This window comes from Pundamilia nyererei, unplaced genomic scaffold (assembly GCF_000239375.1).
Source record: "Pundamilia nyererei isolate P.nyererei 1_Seehausen unplaced genomic scaffold, PunNye1.0 scaffold00283, whole genome shotgun sequence".
Lineage (NCBI taxonomy): Eukaryota > Metazoa > Chordata > Actinopteri > Cichliformes > Cichlidae > Pundamilia > Pundamilia nyererei.
The window spans coordinates 415,621-427,423 of record NW_005187684.1 but is presented as its reverse complement, the minus strand read 5'-3'; the positions used below and the strand labels follow the sequence as shown (position 1 = coordinate 427,423).

Here is an 11,803-nt window from a genome sequence, read left to right as displayed (position 1 = left end):
TTGCGGATTGAAGGTGGGGGAGCAGGAAAAGCTGGGAGTCCTTGATAAAAATGGCCAAGCTGGTACGCAAAAGGTCACCACAACAGGATGTATCAAGCAACTGACAGAATAGCGAAACACTGCATAGCTCAAATAGGCAAGGGGAGGTCTGCATGGTATTGTACCACTCTCAGTCACTCACACAAAATCATGTCAAAGATGATTTTATCTTAAGATATTTTATTAATATTTTCAATTGACAGTATCAGCCAAAAAACAAACACTGAAAACCAAAATCCTTTCATGGCAATGATACACAAGAGTTTTAATTGAACAAGATAGTTTCAGGAAAAACAGAGATGGAAAATTAATATCAGCTCCATCACAGATTATAAATGCAATCAATTCAAACACATCTGTCTGCAGTTTTCTTTGACTATATTGTATCTAATGCAAAGTTGAAAAAGCAAGGGAACGAAGGGGTCAGTAAAGCTGGGGTTAAGGTATAGCAGTTATCATCAGGGCATTTTGGTGGCATTAGGGAGACTTTTGGTCAGTTGCAAGTCACGCACAGCATGGGCAGGGATGAGGTCAGAAATGGAAGATGTGGGAGGGTTACTAGAGAGAGCTACAGGGATTCAGATGGGTCATGATTATTAGAGGTAAGGTAGCAAAAAACAAAACAAGGTTTAGAGAAGAAGAGCTGTTGGTGCTGACAGTGCACTTATCATTCAATCTGAACCTGTTACTTTGAGAGAGGGGAGGGGCTTAGGTAATGATTGGGGCGGGAGGTGTCTGGCACATGCACCTGATATACATATGTTGCCACTCAGATGGAAGTGGATGTGGTCTAGGGGAAGAGGGTGGGGCAGGCAGAGCAAATGATGATATGCGAACAGAAAGAAGGAAGAGTCACACAATTGGCTCCCTGCAGAGGACAATTTCCAACTCGCCACGGTAGAGCTTCCCTCCGTCAGATAGGCTCATGATGCTCTGCTTGTAGCCCGACAGATTTGTGGGGTCCACCTCCTGAATGAGAGACAGGGTGATATGATACACTGAGGAGGCCAAAAAGCAACATGTTATGATCCTATAGCTCATTTTGATGAATATTCTCCTACTCTCCTCCCAGCATTAGGTTTTGATTATTTTCAAGATATTGAGGAAACTAAAAAATGTTATTATGTTTCTGACTAGAAACCTGAATGACAGAAAAGTAAATCCAAGGCAAGTTCTTTTGTTTTGATTGTTCTATCTCTTTGAAGTTAAAAGGTTTGGAACAAAATAGTGAAAAGTATTCCGAGTTGTATTTTAAGCATAAGAACTTATGATTGCAATCATCTTTTTTCCTCACTAAAACATTTTGTTTATGGAGCATTTCTGTAATATATTACAAAGACCAGTTTTTAGAGTATCCACATTTGCTTGCCGGAGCTCAGCATATGGCCACTCACTCATCAAAACATCACTCTGTAGTACTGCTGGCGAGGGGGAGAAAAAATCTACATATCTCAGGATAATTTAAATGGGGTTCTGTTGGGCTTGAATTCAAGTGTTTATCTTTCCAAAGAGTGCTTTAAACAGCTTTGGTAGCTAATGTTGAAGGAAAGACCTACTAGGCTTTGTATGGATATACAGCCGTTTTGCTAAAAAGAGCTGAGACACTCTGTAGACTATAAATGTTGCAGTTATGTGCAGTTCATTTTGCTAGAATACTAAATGCACTAAGTAAGATCTTGAAACTTTTCTGTCTCACCCTGGACAGGTTGCTAGTCGCTGGTGTATTCCACGGGACTACCACATTCTCATCCTTAGTCTGTGCTCAGTTGTGATAGAAGTCCACGCAGACACAGGCAGCACATTCAAACTCTGCACAAAAAGGCTTAAGCCAACCAAGAGGTTCAGCTTAGGAAGGGATTTTTTAATTCTAAGACATTAATACTAACCACTGCACCACTGTGCCACCCACATTTAGTTTGATTTAATGTATGCCTTACTGTGATGTCAGCCAAAAAGTAATATACGCTCACTTCTAATTAGCCTAATAAATACATCGTTGAGGGAGGCGATAAACTATTATTACCCTTAAATCAGCACCAGGCATACCATGGACTAGCAGAATGCTCTGTTTAAAATACCTTTTTAGACCGCAAACACGTTGGATTGAAGAACCCAAAATAAAAACTAAGGAGTTCAAAGGCAAGCCACATGTGGTGCATACACATATGCTTATCTTAGTATCCGCCAATCTTCTTCTTTCAGCTGCTCCCTTTAGGGGTCACCACAGCAAATCATCTGCTTCCCCAATCCTTAGCATCTCTCACACCAACCCTCTGCATATCTACATCTACATACTACATCCATGAACCTCCTTTTAGGTTTTACTTTTTTCCTCCTTCCTGGCAGCTCTATATTCAACATCCTTTCTCCAGCTTATCCACTATCCCTCCTCTGCACATGTCCAAATCAGCCTTGCCTTTCCAACTCTTTCTCATGAATCATGCACATCTTAGTCACTCCAATAAAATTCTTAACATCTTCAACTTTGCCACCTCCAGATCAGCCTCCTCTCTTTTTATTAGTGCCCCTGTCTCCAAACCATACATCATAGGATCTTTTAAACCTCCCCATTGCGCTCTTTTCAGTATGCACTAGCAGGCTGTAGGTCTGATCACCTTGAGTGAACACCCGTCTTACCTTCTTGTTTGTTTGGTAAAGGTCTCGTAGCAAAGCGTCCAGCTCCTGCTCATCGATGTAGCCATTTCCATCCTGGAAGGAGTCACCAAAAACATCATGATTGTAATTTTCACTTACAAACAATCATAATGGAGGCAAGTAATTACCGTTAGTAATAATGATACTGTACCAAATTTTACCACAGCTTTTGAAAATATAGATGTCACATATATATTTTCATTCCCTTCGTGTAATTCATTCTTTAAAGTAAAGGCAGCCTTTTGTCAACAATGTTTTGATTCAGAGCTACTTGATTTTTCCTTTCGCTGCTGCTCGACTTCATTCATTCAGTATTTTGTGGCAGCAATCAGCAAATCATTTAAAAAAGACTTCCCATTCAAAACTCTGTGTATGGGGTTAGTTGCTAAGTTAATACGGAGCCCCCTTGCTAATTAATGAGCTATGTCTCACAGCCGTGTTTAGAGAGTTTAGAGCCAGAAAATAAGCTCAAATTATTGGACATTTTCCCTTGGCAAGTGGCACAAAACATGTTCTGTTCATCTAGGCTCGGTCTCAAGATGACTTCAGAGCTGAGTGTCTTGCCAGTCTTATATTTTTTTTTAACTCTGGGAGATGCTCTTTGATGTTCACAAAGCCAGACTGAAGTGTCCTAGATCTTGGGAATAAAGTGTAAATTCTATTTATTTTCCCTTTAAGGATAAAAGACTCTGCACTCTGCAGCGCTATGGGAAAGCAGAGCAACATCAGGTATGAGCCAGTCTGTCTTCCACTCCACGCCATCTTGCTTTTCAGACATTTTCAAGTCTTGCACAGTGTGGGTGGGGCCATGGCACTGTGAGCCACGTTAGTGTTCAGCTGACCGGCCACACTTTGCCCAGCCACTCGGCAGATGCCTGTGTTTCTGCTGCAGGGGCTTGAGCTCATAACAAAATGATGAAACTAATTACACACATAAATGCAAGTGCTCCATATGCAGAGGGGGACTACATGAATGGACGGCAGTGGCTAATCTATAATTAAACATTCCACCCTGTCCTCTACTAGTGAACTAGAGAGAGTGAAGAGAGTGCAAGCCTTCAGTCTGACTCAAGTCAAGAATACGCACGCAACCTCCAACCCCCCCTCCCATCGCTGCCATGGACGGCTCTATACAAATTTGCCAACCATACTACTTAGTATGGGACAAAAAGAGAGCACAAAAACACAGAGGTTGAAAACATGAATAGCTGTTTGTTTTTATTCTTTTTCTAATCACAATGTCAGCGCACTGACATGATTTAAGGTCATGGACTTACATGGTCTGGCCTTGTGCTTCAAAGTGAACTTAGTAGATAAACGGGCATTTTGCAGCCCTTCTACTTGTTGCTACAGCAGGGCACAGAAAACTATTTCCAATTTTTATTTTTTGTTATTGACCTAAAAAGTCCCTGAGTGTCTGCATCCTGTCTTCTCGTGTGTGCAAGGCTGCACATGAGCAGTGTAGCTGTTCTGTCATAGGATAGAAGACATGAAGCAATTATAATATACATGCTACATTTCAAAGTTTTGCATTTTGTAGTTTCATGTAGTTCACATTAGGATATTGCCCATCTTTTGGTTACAAAGGGGATGAATTTCAGGCAGCAGTTGAATCACTGTTGCTGAAAAAGCAGTAAGGCGCATACTTTAATTTACTGTAATTAATTTACTTTCACTACTCTATTTCATCACTAATATAAATCGGGGGAAAATGAAAAGCATTTTGAACATTAAGGTAATGCTAACAACTGGGCTAAAAGGCACCAGCGCTGTATTACATCAAACTGAATTGTTTATTTCTGCAAAAAACTGAGTCAGCCTTCTTATAGCTACTTAGATTATGGCTGGTCCCTCAGCTGTGCAAAACACACACGATACCATAAACAAGAAAAATGATATAACAGATGCACAGAGCGCTGCTCTCTCCCGTCTTGTACCATAGTCCCTCCCCACCGTTCTACTGCTAATGTGGAAAATATGCCCATTAACCAAACCACTGCTCAGCCACCCTGGGCTGTTTACAAAAGGACAGGTGTGCCAAGTCTGACTCATTTCCCTAGGTAAATGAAGAGTGCCCAAGGTAAAAGACAGAATTTACATATTCATGATTTTAACAAAAAGGAATCTCCTAAACAAACAGCACTGAGTCACCCAGACAGCTTGACTCAAGTTGGCGTGTTTTTACACTGTAAAGAGTCCCACCCTTATTCAGACACACTTCCATTCTGTTTTTCTGTCTGTCTTTGTGTGGACTAACCATTAATTATTTTCACAATGATTTCACGAGCATGTAACAACAGCCTGAAGCCTTAAACGTTTCCCCATAGGGAAGACTCATGGGAGACGGAGCTGTCGCTAACAAAATAACTAGATATGATGAGGTTCTCGTGTGTTGTTGTTGCAGATGCCAATCTAGCTCAGAACACATGGAGGAAATCCCCGGGAGAGCTCCCAACGTTGCAGAAAGACAGATCAAAGAATCCATTCTTGCCAAAGTACACTAAAGCAGTTGTTCTGAAACTTTTTCTGACATATCCTTCTGAGACTGGAAAACATGCCCCACAACCCACAATTATTATCAGTCATTAAAAAAAAAAAAAAAAAATCAAACCTGTTTTTTGATTAAATAAAAGAAGGCCAAATAGTTTCATCACAGTCTTGGTTCTTTTTCTTTTTTGATTTTTCTTTAAAAAAAAATCACATTTATTGAATTTCAGTTTGCCACTTTTGATAACGTGTCACCTACCTTGTCATAGTATGTGAAGATGGCATTGAACTGCTCAGAAGTCAGCTTGACACCCTGTAAACACAAGGTTTCACTTTAATTACAAGACTACAAAAAATCAAAAAAGACATGTATCTGTGCAACTAACTCAGACCCAGTATACTTTGTTTTCTGTTACTTATGAACTCCTACTGTGGTGCAGAGATGGGCACGCGTTACAAGTAACGCATTACTGTAATCCGATTACTTTTTTCAAGTAACAAGTAAGGGATTACTATTGCAAAAATGGTAATTAGATTACCGTTACTTTCCCATAAAAACGATGTGTTACTGCGTTACTAAAACCAGGATTTCTTTGCGAGAATGTCTCATAACAGTGACGTAAGCGAGTAAGACATTTGTGACAATAGCTGTGTGCAGATCAACAATGGATCATATATCGAGTGCGGGAGAGAGTATGAGCATTCAGCGTTTAAAGTGTGGAAGTACTGACCTTACTTTGAGTTTGATTCCATAAAAAGTGACATTAGTGTCCGTTGTGCGTGGGAAGAAAACTTCTTTTTACAGCGAAAAAACCCCCTAAACTTCCGAGCAAGCACCGAGTGCGCTACGACGTAATGGGAAATTCACAGAGAAACTCGCGGATTCTTTAAACTATATTTTTATAATATTTTAATATTTTATTTTATCTGCTGGAATGTGCAGAAAATAGGTTTAAATGTTAAACAAATTTATTCCAGTCAGAGAATGGTGCATATAATTTAATTTTTGCTTGATGCATAAAGTTAAAAGATTAAAACTAATAAAACAAGTTTTAAAAAGAGACGTTTCCATTTGATTACATTTTGTATGATGGATTATGCAGAAAAGGTAGAATTGGGCTGAAAGATCTATCGCTTTATTACCTATTCAGGTTGTAAATCATGTTTTAAAAAAGTAACTAAGTAACTAAGTAATTAATTACTTTTGAAAATAAAGTAACAGGATTACTTTTTGGGGGAAGTAATCAGTAATTAGTTACTGATTACTTTTTTCAAGTAACTTGACCAACACTGCTGTGGTGTATGCTCATATGAAACATGGTGAAATTTTCAAATAAGGAGGGCAGTTTATAGTTAACTAATTGCTGTTAGCCAAAACCTCAAGCTTGATTTCACACAGAAGTCTTCTCTACATCTGACTCTGTATGTCAGCTGAGGATGGATATCTCTAATATGGTCTGGCACACAGCTCTGTCTCTAAGCAGAGAAGCCCCGCCCACAGCCTTTTCCACCCCGTCGGTTATGAGGGGCAGCCAATCAGATGAAAGTTGGCTTCAAGTGGGAGGTGCTACAACAGCTTCTTTCAGACAGTGGATGAATTGATATGAAGCAGTAAGACCCACTATAATACATATAAGGATTATTTTAAACTGTGAATTATACAAAGCTACTCTTGAAGAGTCAATGAATATCTACTTTAACCATCATCAAAAACAGGCCTATGAATCATAAATTTATAAAATGGTTACAGTGTAATATGTAATTCAGTGGCGTTCTCCGGGTATAATATATCATTTCTGTTTTGCTTTTATTTCAGCCCCATGTTTGTCCCCTACCTGGAATTTCAGCAGGAAATTCTCCTGTACAGGAAGAAGCCTGCGGCAGAGAAGGACTTCATTAGTGGACACAATAGTTGTTAAATTATTCACGTTCTTTGACAGTGAATGAGCATCAGCGGGCAGTGTGCTTCAACATTTACACAATGAGCAAAAACAAGCAAAATTACATTTTACCTTGCCATCTCTGACAGGCCCAGCTTCCCATCTCCATTCAGATCAAACATCTTGAGCTACAAAGCAGAAGTAGAACAGAGGAGAAAGTGAAAGGAAGCTTTTTATAGGTATACTCTGTCAAAATATAGGTAAACGTGGTCCCGTGCATTTCATTGGCTGAGACGCCGAAGGAGTAGCCATAAATTTATGATATATTCACCACTTCTTTTTTTCCTCCTTAATACTACATGTCTAACAGAGGGACACTAAAAGCAGCGGTCTATAAACCTTGCTTCAGTTTTTCAGCCAGTATGGCAGGTTTTCCTTACACAATAAGTCAGAAGGTTTAGAAGAGAGTTACACTGGAGGAAAAGAATAATAAAATGGAGACTTAGCCACTCTTTTACATCGAAGAGTGTTAAATTATTTATTAAATGAAAACCTACACACAGTAAAAAATGCCTAGAAGTTTTGCACTGTTGTCACATGCAATAAGGCATCTTGATGCCACTATGGTCTATGAAAATAGTGATGAGCATTTTTATTGGCTGAACAATTAACCCAAAAAACAACTGACGGATCACTCAAACTACTTCGAGAGGTAGCGTGGGATGCATTTGACAACATGTCTGTGGTCTAATTTGTTCTGAGTAACAAGACAGGAGGAAAATATCTCACCATTGAAGGTTTGGTGTTTTTCCTGGACCCTTTTGGAGGTCAAAATTTGGACTGTACATATGTCATAACTAAATGTAATAAGTGTGTGCATAAAATCTAAGAACATTTGGTCAGCTTGATTCTTTGGAGACTGAAGGTGACACAGATGTGAACAGCGATGTGTGAATCTGATTGCACAAGTAGAGATCATGCATGGGTATAATGCCCGTTGTTGCTGGCAGTACTGTATTATTTCCTTTTCATTACGACAGTGATGTTTGGTGAGTGTAAGTTAGACTAATTTTAGTCATTAGTTTACACCTTACTTTTCATAAATTAGCAACACTGCCTGCATCATAGCAGTATGCTGATTAAAATGACTCATTCTTTACATTAATCTCAGCCTCTGTTTTTTGCTTTATCTCTAATATGTCCCTCTGCACTAGATGAAGTAACAATAAATTTGTCTATGAAGAAACTGCTTCAGAAAATTAGGTCAGCTCAGCTCTGGGGCTTCCAGGAAGAAGCAGATGTTAGCACATCTGGGCTGCAGTCTCACAACCTGCAGGACATGATGGGTCACAACCAGTGAGCCGCACAGGGCTGCAGCCACCACTATAACAGGCCACTGAGTACCTCCACAAATTGCTAGAGATATGCCTTTTATCAGAAATGTATACAGTTTAGTTTTCTTCAAGTGAAGCAACTTCTAAAGATTGTCAGCTTTTTGTTTGTCCAGTGTAAAGTTTGTCCAGTTAAACTGAGCTTGTGTGATTGAGCGTTCGAATGTGCAAGAGAGCAAGTCTTACTATGGTCTGTGTGTACTCCTGCAGCTTCTGCTCGTCGTAGTGTCTGTTAGCTTTCTCCAGCAGGTCTGACAGAAAGCCCTGAGGACAGAGACACACAGGGTGCTTTTCATTATGCTAACTTGTGCTTCCTTGTATTCTCTCTCCTCCCATGAACCAAAAATCATTGCCCATCATGGAGGATCTTGCAGTGCCCTAAAATGGAAGTCTGGGTGATGAGGAGTGACTGGAGAGAAGGCTTTTGGAAAAGCTTTTGCAATTAAACATATGCGCATCCTATATGGAAGAATTTTATCAAATGCCGTGACATGAAATTACACTAAAACTAAGCATTCAGCAGCTTTAGCTCCTCCGCCTTTATATCTCTTCCTTTCATCTCTCTCTTATATCCAGGAGGAGCTAGGAAGCGAGAAAGAGACACGAGAGACTGAAGCGAAGAGGCATAATGAAAAGCACCCATGGATTAGTAAAAAGAGCCAGCGGCTGTGCCTGGTCTTTCATTAAGCTGAGGCAAAATGTCCAGAAAACAAATACAGAGATCTTAGATGAAGATGCATTTACATTTACTTAACATATGCTAACAATCTGAAAAACTTAAAACACTCAAAACATCTGCAATAAGTCCTGGAGAATATAACCCTAACATATCAAAAAAACATAAACTTGCAAAATAAAGTTATATTCATGAGTGTTGAAGTTTGGGCTGGCTGGGTTTTTTTTCTTTACCATATTTGACAAAGAAAAAATGTGAAAATTAGGTATGGAGAGAAATGCAAGAATAAGAGAAAGAAATGACGAAAACGGGACAAAAAAGGAAGAAAAAAAAAACGAGACACTGAATTATTAAATTATATTTTGATTTATTGGTTTATCCGGTGTTTTGTTTTGAAATTAGAATTGAAGAGTACATGTAGAGCAGCAAACACTACAATTCCTTCTGAACTTAGCACAGTATAACATCTTCTATAAATAAAGTACTCCAGTAGCATTAGACCAAAGGTATCAGTTATGTGCTACTTGAGTCAATATTTTCCGCGCCTGCTCACAATTATGTGGTGAGACACATGTCTGCTTCCTGAGATCTCATCTGCACTTTTTCTAAAGCTTTCAAAAAGCCACACCTGAGTAACTCATCTGCACCTGGTCAGCTGGAAGAGATCTTATTCCCACAACTACCCGAGCAGCCAAATCTGTATACAACGAGTAATCACTGACCCCAATTAATCCGCAGCTTGCCACTGTGGTGCACTTTCCTTTATATAATTTGACAAAACATTTCCTAGAAGGGTTTTAACGACTAACCTTTGTGTAATCAGTAAAGCTTTTTTTGTATCTGAATCCTCGCTACATAAAAAAGAAAAAGAAAACACTTGAGGTCAGTGGGGAATTTCCTGTGAAGCAGACATTTATCTCTCCTGAGTCAAAAGGCTCATCCATATGCGCACAGATGACACACTGAAAATATTCAGTGGCAAACAATTTATACGTCTCAAAAGAATGCCACATTCAGTTATAAGAAAAACATAAATGAATGTGACATTTCTACTTCTATCAGGTATTTAAAGTTATGTGCTGGGCAAACAGTACCTTTGTTTGCTTCCTAAATGTATGCTAAACTGATTATTAATAACTGATGGCGGTTCGAGCTTCTGGGCCATTTGACCCAGCGTTTTGAATTTCCTGTGTTTTGATGAATATGCTTTATGGTGATTTAAGGTTCATTGGTTAGTCTTGAGTTTATTCTATGTTCTGAGTTCCTTGTATTCCCAGTTTAGTTTCTTGTCTGTTAGGTTCCCCTTGTGTCTTGGTCTCTCCTCTGTGTCCTCTATGTCTGTCGTGTCATCTACGTCTCTCCTCTCTCTGTGTCTCATTTCCTTGTTCCCCAGGTCCAAGTCACGTCTTTGTGTTTTGTCTCCCCTTTCTGTTTACATGTGCCCTCCTGATGTTTCATTCCATTCTCCCCTGTCTGTCATATGCAGTCATGTATGTTTTCCCCAACCTGTCTCGTCTCTCTCTCTCTCTCCCTCTGTGTCTCGTCTTCCTTAAGGAAGGGAAAAAAAGGGAAAAGGGAAACACAAAAAGGGAAACACGGAAACAATTAATTATTAATTAATAATAATTAATAATTCCGTGTTTCCCTTTTTGTGTCACCTTCCTTTGCCTCCCCCTGTCTGTCTTGGTCTCCTGTCTGTTCTTTCCTCCTGATCCTATGTGAAGCTGCGTACTTGTAATGTTTCCTGTTTACTCTGACAGTGTCGCATCCTGTGTTCAGTGTGTTCGGTTTTGCTTCATCCTGTGCCATTATGTTTATTCACTCCAGCTGTCTTCCCCTTGTGTTTCCTCTTCCCTCGTTACCCTGTTCTGTATTCATGGTGTGAGTTGTCATTCGTTCTTTGTCAGGTTTAGTTATAGTTTAGCTCACTTCAGCCTTTTCGTTACTCTGTTCAGCCTATATGAAACAGCTCCCCTTTGGTTATTCACATTTCACGCCTCGTTTTGTCTGCATTTGGGTCCACACCACTCACCGGCCATTCAGCCTTGACACAGTGAGTGTGCAAGAACGAGGGCTGTATCCTTTTCTTTAAAAAAAATTAAGCCAAAAGCTGTAGTTCCTCTTGTGGCCACTTGAGGCTGGCTCCAAAAGTGAGTCAGTTTGATCAAAAACTGTTTTGGTCTCTTAGCTTATTTCCCCTTGATCAAAACTATACAAAGATGAATTTTGTCAAAATATATGCAGGTAAATCAAAGTTCATCTTGTTAGAGATGTTTATACTGACAGGCTGTAGCTGTTAGCTATTTACTCAAGTTAATTCAGGTGACTGAACAGGATTTCTCATTATTTTAAACTGTGCTCATGGTGCTGCTGCTTTTTGAAACAGTTTTAAATGTAATTATATTGTTTCTTTAAATTGGATTTGAAGAGTGATACTCTAAAAGCACCTTGATAATGAAGCTAGCATCAGCTCATAACTTTGTATTTGGGGTTTGTTAGCCAAATTTGGTTGCTACGAGCTTCGAAAACAAAAAACAAAAAAGCATTAAATGGTAAATGGCCTGTATTTATATAGCGCTTTACTAGTCCCTAAGAACCCCAAAGCACTTTACATATCCAGTCATCCACCCATTCACACACACATTCACACACTGGTGATGGCAAGCTACATTGTA

At 39.4% G+C, this 11,803-nt stretch overlaps 1 protein-coding gene across 1 annotated transcript in view; it reads right to left on the bottom strand.

Annotated features, from left to right (window-relative positions):
* Positions 1-222: 222 nt before the first annotated feature.
* The window catches only part of calb2a (calbindin 2a), a 21,067-nt gene continuing 9,486 nt past the window's right edge, over positions 223-11,803 (bottom strand). The window contains exons 6-11 of the mRNA XM_005750646.1: positions 8,639-8,716; positions 7,194-7,249; positions 7,017-7,056; positions 5,441-5,494; positions 2,677-2,748; positions 223-1,008 (exon numbers count right to left, since the gene is read on the bottom strand). Coding sequence (XP_005750703.1) covers positions 892-1,008; positions 2,677-2,748; positions 5,441-5,494; positions 7,017-7,056; positions 7,194-7,249; positions 8,639-8,716 — 417 coding nt within the window. The 3' untranslated portion in view covers positions 223-891. The remainder of the gene's footprint in view (positions 1,009-2,676; positions 2,749-5,440; positions 5,495-7,016; positions 7,057-7,193; positions 7,250-8,638; positions 8,717-11,803) is intronic.